This window comes from Schistocerca cancellata, chromosome 5, assembly GCF_023864275.1.
Source record: "Schistocerca cancellata isolate TAMUIC-IGC-003103 chromosome 5, iqSchCanc2.1, whole genome shotgun sequence".
NCBI lineage: Eukaryota > Metazoa > Arthropoda > Insecta > Orthoptera > Acrididae > Schistocerca > Schistocerca cancellata.
In genome coordinates this window covers 647,008,175-647,031,284 of record NC_064630.1, presented here as the reverse complement: position 1 = coordinate 647,031,284, position 23,110 = coordinate 647,008,175, and the positions used below count along the sequence as shown (strand labels likewise).

The 23,110-nt window shown below is 43.9% G+C and overlaps 1 protein-coding gene across 3 annotated transcripts in view; it reads right to left on the bottom strand.

Moving 5' to 3' along the window:
- Positions 1-23,110, bottom strand: part of LOC126187475 (protein slit) — a 793,364-nt gene that overhangs the window by 167,505 nt on the left and 602,749 nt on the right. For all 3 annotated transcript variants that reach the window (XM_049928576.1, XM_049928578.1, XM_049928577.1), the window contains exon 4: positions 12,860-12,931. In XM_049928576.1, the coding sequence (XP_049784533.1) occupies positions 12,860-12,931 (72 nt within the window). The remainder of the gene's footprint in view (positions 1-12,859; positions 12,932-23,110) is intronic.

Below are 23,110 nucleotides of genomic sequence, written 5' to 3'. Positions count from 1 at the left end.
TTAGTATTTTTCTTCCATTGTGTTGTTTCCTTATTTGGTTTGTCACCACAAGAGTTGTAGGTTTTCTTGTTGTTCTTGCGTTTAAAACTCAGTGTATGCCTAGAAAGCGTTTTTTATTTAATTATAATAAAGTGTGTTCAAATTGATCTTGGTCACGAAACAGATGGTTTGGCATTTTATTGGGTTAATTTTCTCCTTCCTAATGTTAAACCAGTGTTGTGGTAGCGGCCCCTTATTGTTAGAGGGCCCGCACAACCAACAAGCAAGATGGGTTGCCGACCCCCTTTCAGGAGCGCGTAGAGAAACATCGCCAGCGCACAGAAACAATAACAGACTTTCCAAATAAACACGGAACTACTTCGCCAGACAGATGTGACAGTATTCCACCAATCAGAACTCATATGACTAATGTAGCTCTCCGCCGACCTGGCTTTATAAGCACTCCTAGACCGTGAGACCAGCAGTGTTTCCCAATCGCTAGGAAGAACTTCGGCCTAGCATTCTATTCACTCGCTGTAGCATTGTAGTAGCACGTTTTATTTTGTATGGTGTAGAGTAGATTTTGGTTAGTATTTTTCTTCCATTGTCTTGTTTCCTTATTTGGCTTGTCACCATGAGAGTTTTTTTCTTACATTTAAAACTTTGTGTATTCCAAGGAAGCTTTACAAAAACAGACATAATGTCTGATTGGGATAACAGCAATCAGTGATTTTATAATGTTACTTATCAGTCTTGATTGCAAAAATTTTTTTATTCATATGACCGGTTTTGGTTCATTCAGAACAATCTTCAGATCTGATATTTCAGTTACAGGAGTAACCCGTCCAAATCCAGCAAATTTCACACGCTGCGTCACAAAAAAAGTAATAATTTTTTTTGCAATCAAGACTGATAAGTAACATTATTCCAAGGAAACGTTTTTCCTTTAGGTATGTGCAAATTAACTGTTAGTTCTTTTTCATGCCGACCGCAGGACACAACAAGTGTGTAATATTATACAGATGCTATAGCAATTTGCAATGTATTAAAGTGATAATGAAAATGTAGGGTTCTAGAGGCTTTTTCAAATCTTAAACATCTACGATTATACATGCAAACTGAAGCGACGAACAGAAGATTGTAGCAAGGCAGGATTCGAATCCAGGTGTCCTCATCACTAGTCAGATGAGGCAACCACAACACCACCCTGCCACAGTGACTCCGCATAACTGCACGGACTACTCTTGCAAGCCTCCCTCCTCAAAGCAAATTCCCTTTCACGCCTTAGTCCACACTGTTTACCCCTAAACCTGAACAGCATAGCAGAGGCCCTCCAACTGTTTTGGAACAGCACCTCAGTAGCGAACGAGACGTGGGATCCTGTCTCAAATTCAGGCACAAGTGTTTTAATCAAATGGAACGATATGGTTCCAGAAAACTTTTTCACGTCTCAAACATTTGTGATGTATATATGCAGATTGAAGCAACGAATGAATATTGGTGTCAAGACTGGGATTCGCTTCAGTCTGCAAACGTACATCTTAAATATCTGAAACCTGAAAAGATCTCTGAAGCAACGTATGAAAACTTGTACCAAGTTCGGGATTCGCTTCAGTCTGCATATATATATCTAGAAAATGTCTCTGGAACCAATGATTTCATTTGATTAAGGAAACTGAAACTAACTATGCTTGAGTTTCAGGCAGGACCCCTGTTTCCTTCGATACGGACGTGCTAGTCCAACGCAGCCATACAGCTTTGTAACGCTGAGAGGTGGCATGAGCCCCCTCTCATGTTTCTATCTTACGATTTTCCTCTCTAATTACATGCAGTGAAAAGTCGCTATTCCTTCACACGCGGACTTCCCACGCAGCGTCTCTCGTCACCCGGGTGGTCCGGTGACAGGCGGGCTCTGCTGATCTGGAAAGCGTTAAGCCGACGGGTGTGAGGAAGTCGGAGTGAATGCTTTGCAGACGCCGACATTGTCAAAAGACACGCCCGGAGGGGTCTGAAGTAGCGGCTGGGCTAGAGGTTCCGTTACTTCGCAGAAACTTAGCGAGAGCACTTTCTGGCGGGCTACCAGCGAGGTGTGGGAATGACTTGTGTACCCAGGCAGTTGTGGCGGGAAAATTCCCGCGCTTTCTGCAAAATAGTAACTGTGATTGGCTTGCTCAGGACATAGCTCCGTGACGTAGCAAAATCAGCGCAGAAATTGGCGCCAAGAATCTCCATTGGTGGAATGGTAGTGCTCCGGCAATAGAGTAGAATTTTCCGCCGGTTTTCGAGTTGCTGATTGGAACGTTTAACCACGGCCACTGTCGTGGGGGCGGGAATGTTGTGTGTTCGGCCTACACGGGTGCTGTAGGTAGTCGGCTCTCGCCTTTCGGTCGAGGACGTCGAAGCAACCAGCCGTCGCCTCCGGTACGCCAGATCGTGTTCCGGCAGTTAAGAAGACAGTTTGGTAATGTATGTCCGCAGCACCGGCAGATAGGGATTTTCCTAGGTGATAATCAGAGCTCAGCAGAGCGCGCCTGTTCGTCTTTTTCTAACTTTGTTCTGTCTTGAGTAGCAGCAATTAATGTTGGGTTAGCTGTGTGTCTCTCTTAAGATTTGAGTGGCAAGGAATTGGCTCCACATACCACTTCGTCCTAAACCTCACAATCTAGTTTAGGGACAACTTCAGCTTCATAGCGTTTGTTTGAGTATCCAATTTGAGCCAATTTGATGTATTATAAATGTTTCATGTGTTTTTGTTTATTATTTTGTGTTTAGTCTTAATAAATCATATTGTTATTTTGGACAGAACTTTCATTCTGTTAATCGGTACAGCAACCCATCATTTCTCACTACGTTAATGAAACCTTCCTTTATTTAACTTATGTATCAAATTAAATTATTGCAGGTGCCAAACTCTTTTCTACTCCACTTGCAGGGTTGATTACAGTCAGTTCGCGTATATTTTTTATCCATTTGCAACAGCAAAAGTCGGAGTTAGAATAGGGGGGGGGGGGCTTAGAGTATCATTTACATATGTAGATTCTAGAAGAATTTAGTGTTAAATACACTGCTTGCCCCGGCACCTCGCAACGCTTTTCGAGTTTTGGGGGAATACCACCTGGACTTAGGCATGCATGGGACTTTGCACTGAGGAGGGAGGCATGCTAGGCTAGTCTGTGCATTTGGGTAAACCACTGTGCCAGGGTGGCGTTGTGATTATCACAACTGCCTAGTGACTAGGACAACCAGGTTCGAATCCCAGCCTTAGTACAATTTTTTTTTCATCGCTTCCGTCTGCATATACACATATTAAAATAAGGTTGCGATAATTCTTGTACGAGTATATAATCTATTGAAGTACCTGTGCTATTCAGAGGTACGATGCAGTGTACACATCTGTGTCTCCCTGACGTTAAGCCAGTTCAAAAATGCTTCGTTGTAGTAGTCACATTTTTGTTGTGCTGTTGTCGTCTATGACGCTAGTACAACAGTATAACAGGAACATTGATGCGATGAATGTAGAAGCAACACTGCACCAGCAACCAACTTTACCAGTCAACCCTTTCACACCTAATAAGCTCTGCATATAGAGATAGATTATTTCTATAAATACTACCGTTATGCGTGCAGAGGGGCACTCAAAGGTTTAATTATCATCTCGAAAAAACAGAGTTACGTAATTATTTTTTCTATTTTTTGGCGCAGGTCTGTCTGCACTCCTGGTACACATTGAAATCACTGAGCCACAGTACCGTAGCACGCCTGTAGAGGAAGCAAAACCAAATAGTACAGCCTGTTGGTTAAGAGGGATTTCTCTTTGAAAATCTGAAAAATCGATCTTTTGTTTTTTAGCTGAAACTGTTCTCTGGTGTGTCTACTTAATTATAGTGTTCATCCTGAGTTCTCCAGAAACTCTGTTATGGAGTTACAAGGCGATTTGTGGAGAAGTGTCTCCGAAAACATTTCACATCGGGAAAAATTGCCTAAATATAATATTAACGACGCCGTAACAGGAATTATGAGGTGTTTGATCGGACCGACCTGTTACAAATTCCAAAAGCGGACGAAAAGCGAATGGCGCGGGCAAAGCAGCGGCTGACCGAAGCTGCCAAAGACGCCCGCAGGACCGCCGTGGCCACGAAGAAGGCGGAGGAGGATCTCGGTCTGGGTACGGAACGACTGCTCTATGGTCCAGGAATCGCTGACTATGGGCATTTTTAAATTAACTTCAAAAAATCTAACACGAAACTGTTTTTCTCGAAGCAGTATTTTTGAAACTGAAGTAAACACAATTTTTTGAACGGTTCGTATGATTTTGGTCAGATTTTGACCAAGGAATTCTAAATCGTTTGACTTTAAATGTGAACATTTTAGGTTAGGCTTCACCGTGACTGTTATTGACATTAAATGAAACAACAAGTTTACTGTTACCAGTCACCATTTTATTTATTTCCACGGCGCGTTTCAAAGGTTTAAACCTCCATCATCGGGTGGATTTACGTTAGTTAGTATGACATTTGTGGGTGTGTGTTGTGTAACGATTTTTTGGAGGAACTTGTGGCACTGCCTCCAGTGGTCACAGGTTCCTTTCGCTGTTGTAACACATCACATGTACACTGTCACATTTGTAAACAAATATGGCATCTGGAATCTGCTGGGTGCAAGGTTCGTAGCAGTAACACTGATTTTTATTTTACTTGAAAAAAAAATCACAAAAATCACGTATATTCCAAGCGTTCAAACAGGACTGCCCACTTAAGTCAGCCGGCCGCGGTGACCGAGCGGTTCTAGGCGCTTCAGTTCGGAACCGCGCGACTGCTACAGTCGCAGGTTCGAATCCTGCCTCGCGCATGGATTTGTGTGATGTCCTTAGGTTAGATAGGTTTAAGTAGTTCTAAGTTCTACGGGACTGATGACCTCAGATGTTGAGTCCCATAGTGCTCAGAGCCGTTGGAACCAATTTTTACCACTTAGGTCGAATATCGTTCTCAGCATCAGCGAAAATGTTGCATCTGTGTCAGGCTAATTCAGATGACTTCTTTGGAAGCAGTTCAGGTGGAAGAGCAAAAGGGAAAAACTTGTCTGAGACTGTATTAACTGGACACTGCAGCTAGCGCGATTCTTGACGGGAAAACACACGTCTTCTGCCAGCAGCTTGCGAAATAGGCGGAGAAAAAACTCACAGGATTGGGGACGAGGTGGGGGAGGGGGGGGGGGGGAGACGTTTGAAAGGCTCTCGAACATAAATCCCCGTGGCCATGTAGCGAGAGGGAAACTCAATACCTACGGGAACGGCCGTAATAAGTATAGGGCGTGGTCGAGGAGGCGAGGCACGCTTTGAAGAGTTTATTTCTTTATTGAGACGCGGAACTCGCAAACGGTAGGGGCCTGCCCTTCCCCATGACTGTAACGCTGGGAAGCTAGTGTTGGTAGCAAGGGCAGGAAGACGGGGAGGATGGAGTCTACAGGTTGCGTCTTGAGATACAGTCAAATACATGGGGTTCTCTGCCTCGTGATGACTGGGTGTTGTGTGATGTCCTTAGGTTAGTTAGGTTTAAGTAGTTCTAAGTTCTAGGGGACTGATGACCATAGATGTTAAGTCCCATAGTTCTCAGAGCCATTCCAAATACATGGGGACTACAAATATTTCGCAGTAGCTTTATTTTACTTCTTCAAAACAATGTGCACCACGGTCGGTGCACACCTGTATCCCTGAAACACTCATCAAACCTTTTTCTCTAGTCTTCTCGCAGCTGGGCACATCAATTGATCCATGGTTACAAGAGTTCCCCACGCGCATAAAATCGCCATTTTCTTATTGTCAAAGTATCGTGTTAACTGGTAGGTCTACTAGTATCAAAATTTGTTTCTGATATCCTGATGATGGGGCATTCCCAAAGTCCATTAAAAAAAATTCTTGTAACAAGTGGATTCTGTAACTGCTGCTGAGGCTTTACCGTGGGTGTTATTGATACTGAATGAAACAAAACGCGTTTCGAAGGTTTTAACCTCCATCATCAGGTGGATGATGACATGTGCGTGTTGCGTTAAAACTCTGTGGTAACCTGTGACACGATCTAGTAGAAAAACAAAACACTGCTTCAGAATATAGCTCTGAGGAGATCTTTGACCAAAAATTGAACGTGGATGTGATGTATTGCGACAGAGAAAGGAGCATGTGACCACTGAAGGTGTCCTATTTTAGTTGTTTTAATTACAAATTTAAATTAACTTTTAGTTTTTAGTCAAGGACCTCCACAAAGCCGTGTTCTGAAATAGTATTTTGTTTCTCTACCAGATAGTGCCACAGGTTATCCCAAAATCGTAACATAACGGACACATGTGGTATTAACACAAATAAATTAGTATTGACATAAATGAATCCACCTTACGATTGAAGTTTAAACCTTTGAAACGGGTTGTGGAAATAAACAGTGGCTGATAACTGTAAACTGGTTGTTTCATTCGAAGTACATTCTTATCACGTACAGACCTGAAGTAGTGTTAAGGCGGTGCTCAGTTAATTAGTCCGCCAAGAAATCTTTGTCTCCTCTTCATTTCACTTTCTCCTTACATTACGATGCTTTGAACTATAATCGTTGATATAAGAATTGGCCTTCGGGACTTCCCAATCCATGTATTACATGTAATTTAACATGTATTTCCTTTAACTTAAGAAAACAATAATCAATATAAATGTCCACAGGGTAAGTACGCAGTACGACTAGCCGTCACATTATTGTCTATGTGCACAAATCGATGTTGTAGCTGTCTTCAACATTGAAAATTCTTATCTTCAGTGCTTCAATAGGCGGCGTAGTAGTGGTAATAGAGAGTAACAGCCGAAGGGCATCATAGTGAAAAGTTTTCACACTAGTACGTAGGTGCAAATTTTTGTAACTTCTCGAACTTTGCAACTTCTCCAACAATATATTCCCGCAGAATGTCCTCGATTCTTCCGTAGCTACTTGATGGGCCAACTTCCTAATTATGTATGAAAACAACAAAATAGTGTTTTTACTTATAACTAGGAAGTAACGAATTTTCCAAAAGGTTGGATTCGTTTTCGGAGTAAGTGCAAATCTATTCAGCGTTTCGCGTAGTAGCCGATATCTGGCGGATGCCGAAATGCGCTCTGTAACAGAGTCTCTGTCGATTTCTTCTTTGCCTGTTCCAAATGCCCCGTTACCTTGTGAAGGGTCCATTTGTACATGGAGCCTGATTTTGTAATATAATTCATGAAAAATGACCTGAAACGTTTGTCATGTGTAGAAGAGATTGTATCTTTGACACCACTGCATCAAAGATGTTGCCTGAGTGGCAGAATCGAATGTAAGTAGGAGCGCGCGGAGCGCAGTAACAGTTGCCGTTGCACTCTGTTATAGGTAGAATGAAAGACTTAAAGCTAGTGGCGAGCTGTGAGAATTTAGCTGTTGGTCTATGGACGCAGCATAGTACAGCTTTTATAAAATGAAGTGATGAATGATATTGTTTGTGCTCTTTGTGGACGCAGCGTAGTACACTTTGTGCTCTTTGTGAGCACGAACAATATTATTTATGACTTCATTTTATAAAAAGTGTCTTCTGCTGCGTCCACAGACCAACAGTTAAATTCTCACAGGGGCTAGCCTCTAAAGTCTTCCATCCTACCGATAACAGAGCGCAACGGCAACTGCTACTGCGCTCCGCGTGCTCCCACTTACTATCGATTCTGCCACTCAGGCAACATCTTTGGTTCAGTGGTGTCAAAGATACAATCTCTTCTACACATGACAGAAATTTCAGGTCATTTTTCATGAATTATATTACAAAATCAGGCTCCATGTACAAGTGGACCGCCGGCCGGTGTGGCCGAGCTGTTCTAGTCGCTTCAGTGTGGAACCGCGCGACCGCTACGGTCGCAGGTTCGAATCGTGCCTCGGGCATGGATGTGTGTGATGTTCTTAGGTTAGTTAGGTTTAAGTACTTCTAAGTCTAGGGGACTGATTTCGACCGTGTCAGGTGGTCATCTTCAAATAAATGTACTGCGCAGGACGACCAAGCGTTGTCGCGAGGTGTCAGTGACTTGAAAATGACCGCTGAGATGGTAATCTAAAAATGTAAGTGTTATTGCGTCTGGAAATATAAACTGTTTTAACAGATGTAGCGATGACGATTGTCTCATAAAGACAGAAATGTCGTACTTCAAGAAATACAAACTGGAAGTTACTGTATGGAGTGTATCAATGGGAACCGAAAATTGTCGCTGAAGGCTTGTTTCGCTGGCGCCAGTTCCCCTTGAAACCGGCGTGTCGTGTACGGAGGCCATAAAGACGGACGGCCGGTCGGCGAGCAGTTCGCGTGTGGGAGACGGCGCGATCGCACGCGATAGCTTGTTTTACACGTGTCATTTGACGGGTAACGCGTTGTGTCCACTACTGTAAATGTCCCGAAATTGACGCTTCGCAGGTCATGCGACGCGATGCTGTCGCTCGGCTGTCAGCCGTTGGAAACGAGGCCGTAGCGTTACACACCCCCTGGCGTGCTGCTGTGAGCCTAGATCAATTATCACAGGGTTTCTTTTACCAACGAAATCATGGGGTCAAACATTCTCTCAAGTCCAGATCGCATCGTCTAACAGTCTAGAACAAAATGTGGATTTCTTCTGGTTTATTGCTGAAATTCCTGAGACCAGTTGTTTGAAAATAATTACGGTCCTTTAATGACTTTTTTTTTCTCACTCTACCCGGTAGTGCCCACCAGGACTTGTTCTCTTCTAGACTGCTCACGTTATAGTGTAGTGTAGCTGCGGAATTTTTTCTAAGTCATTAGTATGTCAACTTGTTTCATAGTGCCTTTCTTCCTAATTAATTGGTTCTTCCGCCGCTTCTTGGCAGGACACCGTAATAATAAATGAAAAGCGCAATACTGTGTATGATATACAGGATTACTTTATCTAGTTAACCGGTCTTCGGCTGACAAGCCATTACCAGACTTTACATCTACATTTATGCTTCGCAAGCCACCCAACGGTGTGTGGCGGAGGGTACTTTACGTGCCACTGTCATTACCTCCCTTTCCTGTTCCAGTCGCGTATGGTTCGCGGGAAGAACGACTGCCGGAAAGCCTCCGTGCGAGCTCGAATCTCTCTAATTTTACATTCGTGATCTCCTCGGGAGGTATAAGTAGGGGGAAGCAATATATTCGATACCTCATCCAGAAACGCACCCTCTCGAAACCTACACAGCAAGCTACACCGCGATGCAGAGCGCGTCTCTTGCAGAGTCTGCCACTTGAGTTTGCTAAACATCTCCGTAACGCTATCACGGTTACCAAATAACCCTGTGACGAAACGCGCCGCTCTTCTTTGGATCTTCTCTATCTCCTCTGTCAACACGACCTGGTACGGATCCCACACTGACGAGCAATACTCAAGTATAGGTCGAACGAGTGTTTTGTAAGCCACCTCCTTTGTTGATGGACTACATTTTCTAAGGACTCTCCCAGTGAATCTCAACCTGGCACCCGCCTTACCAACAATTAATTTTATATGATCATTCCACTTCAAATCGTTGCGTACGCATACTCCCAGATATTTTACAGAAGTAACTGCTACCAGTGTTTGTTCTGCTATCATATAAACATACAATAAAGGATCCTCCTTTCTATGTATTCGCAATACATTACATTTGTCTATGTTAACTGACTATCGTCGGCAAGGGAGTTCCAATATATGTAAACAACACTGGAAAAGATGCTGCGCACTTACAATGAGGCAGACGCACACAGTATATGTCATCTTTCATGGTACAATGGTAATACAATAAAAAGGTATTAAGTTCAACAATATATAAGACGAGCAAACAGGGAGAAACACTAACACTAAACTCGAAAAACAGTATCTTTGTAATAATTTACATTAAATTAACAATCCCGATAAAATAAAATTAGTACTTGATAAGACTGCTAAAGAATAGCTTAAAGAGATATTATATATGAAAAGTGATACAGAAATTGAGTAAAAGATAGAATTGACAACTGTTATATCAGAATATAGGCAATCACAGTAAAATAAAAATCATTTAATATAAGAAAATGGAGAATTAGAACGGAACAGACAGTGTGGGAAGCACTGGAAACTGTGAGGATTAAGCGAACTTTAGAAGTGGAAAAGTTTTGAGCTGTATTTGGTCATTTAATAATAAATCAGCAGTGTTGGCCAGATGTTTGTTGATTTCCAGGACTTTCAATAGGCTGACTATTTAGACTTCTTTTTCTATCTTGCTGGTCGTATGCCCTGAAAATGCCATCACATTCATTTCATCTACAATTTTAATTTGTATTCTGACGCTTTCTGTCGCAACTTACCAACTCCCATCTGAAGGCCATCTTCATTCTCTGCGATCAGTGTTAGATCATTTGCATATAGGGTTGCATTTACACTAATGTCACGACCTAAAAATAGTAGTTTTTTATTCACCATTTTCCGTTTACCGATCACTTCATCTACGTATATATTGAAGAATGTTGTGAAAATACAGCATCCTTATTTTATCCCTTTTCTTTGTCCATTGGCTTTGTGATTATGTTTCCCGTATCTACAATTATTTCGGGCCGGACCGCTACGGTCGCAGGTTCGAATCCTGCCTCGGGCATGGATGTGTGTGATGTTCTTAGGTTAGTTAGGTTTAAGTAGTTCTAAGTTCTAGGGGACTGATGACCTCTGAAGTTGAGGCCCATAATGCTCAGAGCCATTTGAACCATTTGAATTATTTCGGTGTTTGTGTATTGACTGTTAATAGCAGTTACGAGATGAGTTGGATAACATTGTTCAGACATTTTATGCCACACCATTTCTCTGTTGACTTTATCAAATGCATTTTCAAAATCTATAACAGCAAGACAGGTTTCCTTACTGAATTCTCTTCTCTTTCCTGTAACTTGTTGCGGAGAGGCTGAAATGTGTAATAAAATTTTTGAGAAAGCAGTCATGCCTTTCCCAAGGCAATACATCTACTTTGCGTAAAATAGCATTTTTTTTTCAAAAAAGCAATGGCAACCACTTGTGAATATACAGATGTCAATACTGTATGTACCAGCGGAAAAATTGTCCTATCGGAGCAAAAAAAGAAGGCGAATATGCTCCTGTTTAAAATAATCTGAAAAGTGGGACACCAGCGCCTCTTTCTACCTTCCTTGGCACCTTTAAAAATTTTCCCAAACTTTTGACATGCGAACATATTCACGTTCTTAATAACAACTAAACTCTCTCTCCCACTTGCTCTCCTAACTGTAATTCGCTCACAGCCACTAGTCGATCACTCATAGCCATCCACTCCCACTTGCCCAACTCATTGTCATTATCGCTTTGTGTCTCTCTGTTACTGACTCGTGTCTCTCAGCCACGGTCTCCTTCCTTCTGTCTTACTAATACCGTCCCATCGCACTTTGTGTCACTGTTTTCCGCTTGCTCTGTTTTCCCGCTACTATCTCATTCATTTCTTCTCACTGCTGCTGTCTTTTCTCCATGTCACTATCTTTCTCTTCCTCGTTGTCATTGTCATAGACTCTGTCTCTCACTATCACTGTCTCTCACTCACTTCTACTTTCTCCTTCTCTCTATTCCTTTCCCACTGGCACTCTCTCGTTTAATCTTTTCCTACCACTGTTCTGTAAATGTAAACTATGTTCCACTGTCACTGTGTTCCTCTCTTTCTCTCACACTGCCATTGTATCCTTCGCTCTTTCTATACCTCAAACACTGCCTACTATCTTCCGATATTTATTAATTTTCCGTCTCTTTCCCAAAAGCCGCTGTTCTCTTCTCTCTCACCATAAAAAAGCGCGAATATGTTCGCATACCAAAATTTTTTGGGACATTTTTAAAAGTTCTGAGGTAGGTAGGATGAGGTAGGCGGTGCCCAACATTTCAGCCAGAGTCTTTTTAAGCATGAGAATATTCGCAATTTTTGTGCTCTGATACAGCATTTTTCCGCTGGTTTCCTTCTTTTCCCTGCCACGGCATGGCATGTCCCTCATACAAAAAGAACTTCCAGTTAAATTTTGAAAGTTTATTTATGTGAAATGGAAATTACATATAATTTATTTTACACCTCCAATCGGATTTTACTTGAACAAAAATTTTGCATTTGCTTCAGTACTACAACATGGGGTTCCCAGAATCCTTCTGATGATAGCAAAGATACTTTACAGCATATTTCTCCGTGCGTTGTCATTGTATAATCTACGTTTTCGTGTCATACGGGATTTTACGTGCGCATTTTACGTGTACAGCTAGGGTGATTTGAATTTCTGTATCTCGGAAACGGATATAAATACCAAGAAAATTTTCAAGGTCGTTCGAGATTGGGAACATATCGCAAAAAGCTCAGTCATTTGCTGTCGTATCGGAATCCACGACTGAGTTTTGGTACGAAAAAAATGGTAAAAAACCTTTTCTGGTTTTCTAAGGCACTGCCCGTGAACTAATGGTTCATCCTTTATGTCCACCATAGACCACATAAAGAGCAAAAAGAACCAACCGATGTGCTGCATCTGCCTAAGCAGGGAGAAGTATGTAATACTCACACTTTGGCCCTCTACTGTAAGATACTTACAATACGACGATCTTTCTGTTGGATATACAAATCGTCTTTAGCCCAAAGGATATCCAAAATCATTGACACTACCTTTCTATCACTGATGGAATCCGAGGTCTGAGCCCAGGAAAAATCCCGTTTTTATGAGCGGCATTTTGGAACATATTAGGTAGTACGTGCTGTCTCATGCGTACAGATTGCATCTTAATTTTCTAATAGAGTGGATTATTGAAACAGTTTTGAAAATATTTAATTCTGGTTCTGATACGACAAAGTGTGCGAAATAGTGTAGGTTAAACACTTACAGTGTCTTTAGCGCAGGGATGCCTCTCAGTGTTTTCCGTCCGATAATCTCCAGCTGATTGTGGCTGAGGTCCCTGAAACAAGAGAAACAGAAATTTCATTGAATGAAATTTAACACAGCTTTTGATTCCAGGACTATTGATTGATCACAGAAATAAATCGTCTGAGGACTGGACTGTCACACAATAAAATTAGTAATTTCGTAACAGGAACTATTAAAACAAACTGTATTACCACGTAGGGAATTTAGTCTCTACTTGACAACTGCGTAAATTAAAAATTTGAATTAAGTGACCGTGCAGTCCTCGGCACAAACAATCAATACAGTGAAAAATGGCTCTTAACTGAGTCGAAACCAAACGTGTAAATAAAACTACTACGTAACGTCAACTAAAGCATTTGATTACAATGGACCATAGCGTAGTATTGCTGTGGGATATAGTGCCTGTTCGCGGGTTGTCGTGCGGCAGTATTTAAGTGACTCGTGATTTGCTGCAGCTGACCACTGTGATTGTCCGAAACATTTTGCGGCGACTCAGCACTCGGCGTTGCCCACAGCGATCGCCTCTGTCGAGGGCGGTTCCCCGCAGTTGGAGGTTACTCACGGTGCACAACTTCTGTGTTCAATTCAACTGATCAAGTGGGTACAGTGTAACGGATGAATTAAGTGACTGCAGAAAGCGCTGCGGTGGTCGTTGTATATTGGCGAGTCAGACCTCTATGAGAGGTTGGAGGAATCAACAGCAGGAAAGACTCGGATTTGCGAAGACGACGATGGGTTTGAGAACGTTATCCAGCCTCAGCCCTGAACAATGATCATTACAAAAGCTGCTATTAAATAGTATTGGTTTCTTCTACGCTTAGTTTCGACGTACGCAGAAAAAAAGAGCATAGAGTTATCTGAAAGAACAACGGGGGAGGGGGGTGTCTTTACAGATCAAAGTGATATTAACCACGTGTTCATGATTATTATAAGGTGTAACTTTGTGGAAGCAAGTTGGTCTATAAATCATAATATCATAATGCTACATACATAACGCTTGAGTTTTGAGACTTACATGTTTCCTCAGCTTATATGTATATGTGTTGTCGTTATTGTGGTTTTCAGTCCAGAGAATGGTTTGATGCAGCTCTCCATGCTATTCTGTCCTGTGCAAGCGTCTTCATCTCCGAGTAACTGCTGCAACCTACATCCTTCTGAATCTGCTTAGTGTATTCATCTCTTGGTCTCCCTCTACGATTTTTACCCTCCACGCTTCCCTCCAATACTAAACTGGTGATCCCTTGATACCCCAAAACTTGTCTTAGCAACCGATCCCTTCTTTTAGTAAGGTACATATATAGGTATACGAGGGTGGTTTGAAAAGTTCTCGGAATCAGCACGAGAGGTCAGGGCTAGCGCAATGAATTGTTCACATGACATTCATTGGACTGTTGACTGTAAACACGTGCCACGTCAGTGCTCTTGGAAGAGAGCTGTGTGACGGTGACGCGGCTCTGCTGTTGTTGTTGTTCCCGCGTAGTGATTTGCGAAGATGGAAAAAAATCGAGATTCGTGCAGTGATTAAGTACTTCGTAAAGAAAGATATGAAAGCAAAGGACATTCATGCCGATTTCCAGAATACACTGGGGGACTCTGCTCCTTCATATTCAGCTGTTGCCGAGTGGACAAAGGAATCTAAATTTGGTCGGGAGAGCTTAGATGATGACCCGCGCAGTGGTCGGCCAAGATGTGTCACTACTCCAGAAAACATTGCAAAAGTGCACAAAATGGTCATGGCGGATCGCCGATTGAAAGTGCGTGAAATTGCTCAGGCTTTCCAGATGTCATCTGAAAGGATATATCACATTTTAACTGAAGAATTAGAAATGAAAAAAATTATCTGCAAGATGGGTGCCGCGACTATTGACGCGCGCCCTACATACATGTGCCGTCGCCATGGCAAAATTACACGAACTAAGGTATGAACTGTTGCCACACCCGCCTTATTCACCTGATATGGTTCTGTCAGACTTCCATCTCTTCCAAAAACTGAAAATTTTTCTTCGTGGACGAATATTCACTTCAAACGAAGAACTGATAGCCGGAGTTGACAACTATTTTGCATGCATTGAGGAAACTCATTTTCGAGAAGGGGTCAAGGCACTGGAACATCGTTGGAGGAAGTGCATTAATTTACAAGGAGATTCCTTCGAAAAATAAAAAAAAGTTTTAGTGATGTATTTACTTTTTTTCTACCCCGTTCCGAGAACTTTTCAAACGACCCTCGTATATATAGGGTGCAATTTGTATAAGTGCAGATATTTCTATGGGTGACTGAGAACGATGTACTGAACAACATTATGTCAGTGTTTCTGTCATCTGTAGACTAATAATTTAGGTATTACAATTTTTATGTTTTTATGTTGGGTAGAACCTCCCGGCCCATGTGAAAATACAAGCCGTTAATACTTATTTTCGCCTTGGGAGCAGCCAGGTGTTGCAGTGTGGATGCGTGGACCCAAAACAGCCTATAGAAGTGTCTACTGATCAAAACTATGAGAAAAGTTGCTGTAATGATGTGTCCTGAAACCAATACCTATTGTCATACGGGCCGCTGAAGATCTGCAGTGCACAGCCTGCATTTTATTTACAGATAACGCAGGAGTTTCAAGAGGTAACATAGTCAATTACCACAATACACAGATGTGGACAGGTGAAAATCTTCCGGCAATCGTGAAACTGAGGCATTAGGATCACTTCAGTATTAATGTAAGGGGAGGAATTGTAGATGACATACTCATAGGTCCATGTGACACAGATGTCTGCACGATATATTACCAATGATATTGGAGAACTTTACTTTTGCAGAATAAGAACGACTATGGTTTATGCACTATAGTGCACAACCACATTTTCTACGAATCCTGAAACACTACCTCACGGTAACTTTTCATGGCCAACGGACTGGCCGCGGAGGTCGGCTAGCGTGGCCGCCTCATTCACTAGGTTTCTGACTATAGGGACTTTCAAAGACATTAGTGTATACCCAACACTTCAACTACGTGCAACGTTACAGGAGCATGTGATATATACACTCCTGGAAATTGAAATAAGAACACCGTGAATTCATTGTCCCAGGAAGGGGAAACTTTATTGACACATTCCTGGGGTCAGATACATCACATGATCACACTGACAGAACCACAGGCACATAGACGCAGGCAACAGAGCATGCACAATGTCGGCACTAGTACAGTGTATATCCACCTTTCGCAGCAATGCAGGCTGCTATTCTCCCATGGAGACGATCGTAGAGATGCTGGATGTAGTCCTGTGGAACGGCTTGCCATGCCATTTCCACCTGGCCCCTCAGTTGGACCAGCGTTCGTGCTGGACGTGCAGACCGCGTGAGACGACGCTTCATCCAGTCCCAAACATGCTCAATGGGGGACAGATCCGGAGATCTTGCTGGCCAGGGTAGTTGACTTACACCTTCTAGAGCACGTTGGGTGGCACGGGATACATGCGGACGTGCATTGTCCTGTTGGAACAGCAAGTTCCCTTGCCGGTCTAGGAATGGTAGAACGATGTACCGTGCACTATTCAGTGTCCCCTCGACGATCACAAGTGGTGTACGGCCAGTGTAGGAGATCGCTCCCCACACCATGATGCCGGGTGTTGGCCCTGTGTGCCTCGGTCGTATGCAGTCCTGATTGTGGCGCTCACCTGCACGGCGCCAAACACGCATACGACCATCATTGGCACCAAGGCAGAAGCGACTCTCATCGCTGAAGACGACACGTCTCCATTCGTCCCTCCATTCACGCCTGTCGCGACACCACTGGAGGCGGGCTGCACGATGTTGGGGCCTGAGCGGAAGACGGCCTAACGGTGTGCGGGACCGTAGCCCAGCTTCATGGAGACGGTTGCGAATGGTCCTCGCCAATACCCCAGGAGCAACAGTGTCCCTAATTTACTGGGAAGTGGCGGTGCGGTCCCCTACGGCACTGCGTAGGATCCTACGGTCTTGGCGTGCATCCGTGCGTCGCTGCGGTCCGGTCCCAGGTCGACGGGCACGTGCACCTTCCGCCGACCACTGGCGACAACATCGATGTACTGTGGAGACCTCACGCCCCACGTGTTGAGCAATTCGGCGGTACGTCCACCCGGCCTCCCGCATGCCCACTATACGCCCTCGCTCAAAGTCCGTCAACTGCACATACGGTTCACGTCCACGCTGTCGCGGCATGCTACCAGTGTTAAAGACTGCGATGGAGCTCCGTATGCCACGGCAAACTGGCTGACACTGACGGCGGCGGTGCACAAATGCTGCGCAGCTAGCGCCATTCGACGGCCAACACCGCGGTTCCTGGTGTGTCCGCTGTGCCGTGCGTGTGATCATTGCTTGTACAGCCCTCTCGCAGTGTCCGGAGCAAGTATGGTGGGTCTGACACACCGGTGTCAATGTGTTCTTTTTTCCATTTCCAGGAGTGTGCATAAGACAGATCTGAACTGAGGCAGGTATATTGTAAAAAGCGCGTGATTCACTGCGAAGGAGGGCTGAAGGACGTGTCAGATTGAGCGGTAACCACATGCTGAACTGCCTACAGTGTCTGCTTCTACGCGACAGACAGATGGGAATGAGAGGACAGGCTGAAAAAGTGCCAAAAGTTCTGGCTGCAGCTGGCAGACGTACGGGAAGGGTGCTCACTTCTGTCTGCATGTTCTGGCTAATCTCAGCAACCACTGCGTGGATTATCATTCGGTTTTGACTAATAGATAGCTCGATTCACGAGGAATGTCGTGTATATGGTTTTTATAAACATTTCATGGAAAATGGCTGAACTATGATGAATTAAAGACCAGCGACTTTGTGAAAACGATCGCATTGTCATCTAGAAGTGCAGCCGCTAGCCGCGGTGATCTAGCGGTTCCGGCGCTGCAGTCCGGAACCGCGGGACTGCTACGGTCCCAGGTTCGAATACTGCCTAGGGCATGGGTGTGTGTGATGTCCTTAGGTTAGTTAGGTTTAAGTAGTTCTAAGTTCTAGGGGCTTATGACCTAAGATGTTGAGTCCCATAGTGCTCAGAGGCATTTGAACCATTTTTTTGCAGCCGCTACAACTCTAGATAAATTCGAGGCTTCAGCAAAAACAGACTGGTGATTTGTTGGTAAACCGCTTTGCCTGAAAACTGAAAGTTCCTGGTCAGACCACGGATTTTTCACTCTCTTTTAACCTAGCATTCACCTCTCAAAGATGTGGATGATCAGAAGCGGAACGTGGCTTGGACTCCATGTTAAAGTTGTAGGCGTTATTTTTAAAAGTACACTGGAGCTGGGGTTTGATGGCCTACTGCGGCCTTAGTAATAGAAACTCTTAGGATTGAATCCCATCTGGACCACGAATTCTTTTCTCTTTCTTCTTCAACCTAGCAACCACTTCTCACTAATATGGAGATTCGCCACAAACGAAACGTGTTTCGGATTCCATGTTAAACTGTTGATCGCCTTTCGGCGGTTGAATAACTGCATAAGGGGACGTAATTCGCCAACATGATGTCCAATTGAAATAGTTACACCAGGACATTGAGCTACACGACAGAATCTGTACATGTATAGTCCTTCTATAAATGTTATAGTTAAAGTTCTCCGCCATATTTTCTGCCTATACATGAAGGCTAATCCCAGATACCACTGTAGATAGTTTCATAATGTTTTTCACTAATGGATACAATGATTCACATGGAAGATTGGTGTGTATTATTTGTAACCAATTGGTGAAAATTGGCTGAACTGTGATGAATTACAGTTCCCAGCTGCGTTTTTCCGTCTATGTGAAAGCTACTCTCAGCAGCTACCGTCTGGATTTTGTTTCTCCCGTCGCACTGTGCGACCGCCCAGTCGACGAATTAGCGCCAAGGCGTCTTTGGTGCACGGCTCGCATTGTTAGGGTATTGCGGCCGAGCAGTCCGCTCACGCCTTTAGGCGCTGCAGTGCGCCGGCAAGTGTCATGTCCCGCCTTAATCGCTAACAAAATAATACAGGATGGCGCATGAAAAATCAGCCTTGCTGACTAGACTGCTCATTGTTGCCCGAGAATTTTCATATATTGTCCTAAAGCTGCTGCGTCTAATTTTTGTGTTGCCAGTACGAAAACCATTGCAACTTGGTTAAGACGTTAGAAGCAAATATTTAAGCGAAATGTATCCTCTTCAAGAAAAAATTGCAGTAAGGGAGGCGTAAGTGTCTACCGGTTCGGGACATTGGTTGCAAAGAAGTTGCCTGCATTTCCATACCAGCGATACACAAGATGTGGTGACAAAGTGGCGTACCACAGGGTCAGCTACAAACGCAAAAGGAATCGAGCCCTGTCTGTTCACGCACGTGGTGGTGGTGGTGGTTAGAGTTTAACGTCCCGTCGACAACGAGGTCATTAGAGACGGAGCGCAAGCTCGGGTTAGGGAAGGATTGGGAAGGGAATCGGCTGTGCCCTTTCAAAGGAACCATCCCGGCATTTGCCTGAAACGATTTAGGGAAATCACGGAAAACCTAAATCAGGATGGCCGGAGACGGGATTGAACCGTCATCCTCCCGAATGCGAGTCCAGTGTGCTAACCACTGCGCCACCTCGCTCGGTGTTCACGCACGTGCTGTGGTCGCAGATATTCCAGGATGAGTGGTTCAGAGTCCAAAGAAGTCACCACGTAAATTGTCACGCCAAGTGCACGTTTCACATAGGGCCTGTCTGTAGTGTACCACTTCATACACAACAGTAAGCGGAGGTGGACTACAGAATGATATGGGAACTGTCTTCGTAAGAAAGCTGGCGCAGAAGTGGTCAGTGAACAAGTAACACAGCAAAAAGAAGATTTACTTAACTTGTATTTCTCCAACCGTATGAAGACACATTACACATAGTGCAACACGAAATATAGTCCAGTTATCATCCCCCTGAAGCATCACGAGCTATGGTATCGAAGCGAAGTGGCTCCAAACGCGATTGGGTGAGCGGCTGCCGCCGGCTGTCCGATATTGCGGTAGCAGAGGGCACTCTTGGTATGGAGCCTCTGGGGGTATGGCTTTGCAGATGTGCTTCATTGTGTTCACCAGACCCTGCGCAACAGCTTTTGGAGTCAGACGGAAACTTGCTATTCCATTACCAACTGTAGAACACCAGTGGGGTCGTATCAACCTGATGCCAAATTGTTAACGTATTTTACACCATACAGGAATTAAGCCCTACAAAATTGTGTGTGTCCAAGAACTGAAGGAGGAAGGTAGCGCAAAACGTGTGAATTACTGTACGTGACTATGTCAAACATTTGTGTGTGGAATGTTGGATCTGCTGCTGTATTTCATGTGTGATGAACCTGGTTCAGTTTGATAGGAGATGTGAACTCCCAAAACTCCAGATACTCGTCAACAAACAGTCCCTACACGATTAATGAGGAACCTTTTAATGGCGAAAAAAAATCGGACTGTGGTGTGCCGTGTCATCAAGACCGATTGTGCGTCCCATACTTTTTGCAACAACAGTAAACACTGCTGTGTATATGCAATCTTTGAGGAATTTTACTCACAAATAACGTACGGAAGCTGTCTAAACCGGATGGAGTGACCTGTCACACTTAACGCGAGTCAGTTTGACGAATTCGCAGAGGAAACGATTGTCAGCAAAGGATTGTGGCCGCCGCATTTGCCGAACCTAACCGCATGTGACGCTTATCCGTGGGGCAGTCCAAAGGGAAAAGTGTACACAAATAACACAATAACTTTCGAAGACTTGAAGGATAGTATTAGTATTGAAAGTTTTATTATACGGTAGAGCTGCGCAAAGTGGTAGGACGCACGCGGAAATGCACTGAAGCACAAGGGGGCTATTTTGAGCACCTAATGAAATGTAAACAAAAAGGCAAGTTCATTTAAGTATAGACCTTTGTATTAGCTTACTTGCAATTTCTTCATTATCTAATTATTATATATTTATCTATTTGTTGTAGCAACTGCTCGTGGCAGGCAACAATTCGTGCGTAATTGGCGTAATTGGGATCCGTTTTTCGTACGCCAATCTGTACTAACAGCAAAATGATTGAAATGGCTCTAAGCACTATGGGATTTAACATCTGAGGTCATCAGTCCCTTAGACTTAGAAAGTACTTAAACCTAACTAACCTAAGGACATCACACACATCCATGCCCGAGGCAGGATTCGAACCTGCGACCATAGCAGGCGCGCGGTTCCAGACTGAAGCGCCTAGAACCGCTCGGCCACAACGGCCGGCTACTAATAGCAGATTCTGGATTTATAAGTAAATATCTTTCTTACACCATGTCGAGACTTTGAAGCACAATTCAAAGAAAATGACAGTTACTTCATGTGATACGTGGCCCTCGCGTTGAAAAACATATTTCTGGTGGAAAATTACATTTCTTCTTAAACTCTTTAAATCTATCGACAATATTTTAAAGCTTCCTGTTGGCAAGGAATAAGTGGCGCTGACCTAATGGTCGAACCCAATAAACATACAGCAAGAGCCGAGCCTTCCCACAAAAGTATACAAACATATCGCACTCTTCATATAAAACATGTGTGTTAATTATGAGTCTCCTATGCCGAATGTTCTTTTCTTCAGACAAGATCAGCACGATGTTCAATTTTAATGTTGACAGACTTTCTCAGTAGAGACCTTGTCCGCAGCACCTTTATATCAGGCGTACCACCCAATATGGTCGCAGCAGCTAAGTAGGAATTACGGCGTGACCCATACGCCTATAAACGTCGCCCGTGTAGGTGTCCACGGGGCAGATCGAATTCTATTTACACCGCGCCTTATAGAAAGCTCACTAATACTGGGTCGGTGCGGTGATGTACGGAGCTCGGCCGGTCCGTATCTTTGTTCATCGTCGCCCCCCTGTTGAATATGTATTAATTTAACGAGCGCGCTCGGGAAGATGACTGGCTGTTTTACTGTGGCTTTATTACGATTTATGGGCGCTTCGCCGGCCGGCCACGTGTGGGCGACGGCTCTCTAAATCCCGGGGACAATTAAAAGCGATGTCGGCACGCGGGCCTAATAAGCTGTTGAATATGCGCCGACACCACCCGGCCGCCCCGCTACTCAACAGGTGCCCGCGGACACAGTAGCCGCGCTCGGATTATCTCTTCGCGGACGCTTTCAACTGTTGTTCCTACCCGATGGTAACTGCAGGGAAGGGGCTGAAAACTTATCGAACACGTCGTGGGTTTCTCGGTTTCCCTCAGCAGGGCCTGGGCCCACAAATTTTGGGATGCTAGGCTCTCCCAGGTACAAGCCTGGAGAAATGTGTGTAGTAGAGGTTTAAGGGTTCTTTCTTTGAAGAAATGGGAAATACGGAAGCGTCCGATCCCGCCCGTCTGCTTTGACCTATGACGTCACAAATATGGCGGAAACGACCATAAACCACGATTCCAATATGGCGCATATAAAGTCGTTACGTTCACATTATGAGGACGAAAACACATCGAAAAACAAACACACACACACACACACACACACACACACACACACACACACACACACACACGTTCCACAAAAGCCTAATGACACTAACGAAACAAGCGCGGGAAACAGGCGGTTTTTGGGTGGGGACAAACTAAATATAAACAAATTTAGACACCCCCCCTCCCATACAAAACCACGCGAAACGACGAAAAAAACAGACATCACAAAACTCCCCAAATACCACTAAACACAATATTATCTGGAATTAGACACTTCCCTTGACCTATATAGCTCAAAAAATCTCCCAACATTCACAGCCACACATTGGGATCGAACACTTGAAAGGGTACAGTACCGCCCGACATTGAAAATAGGTACAACATACTTCATTATTTTTGTCAGAACAACATATTTTTTTGTATAATAACTCAATTTCAATTAATACAGCGAAGCCGGATACCTGTGTGGGAAATAATGACAATTTATTTACTTAATTGATCGCATGTGCACTCCCACAAAATAAATCCCTACATCCAGTTTGGTGAGATCTGTGAAATGAATGAATGTATGGTCGTCTGCTAACTGCAGACAGTGAATGTGAATATATGATCATCTTTGAGACGATCCCTTGGCCACCTTTGGTGGAACCAAAGAGATGAAACTTACCGGAGCTTTGAGCGCCTGAAATGTGGCTGACCAATACAGTAGCAGGTTTCTCTGCCCACGGTGCTGGTGATATTATGTGAAGCGTGCAACTAGAGATCTGCATGATCGATTCTTTCGAAGCA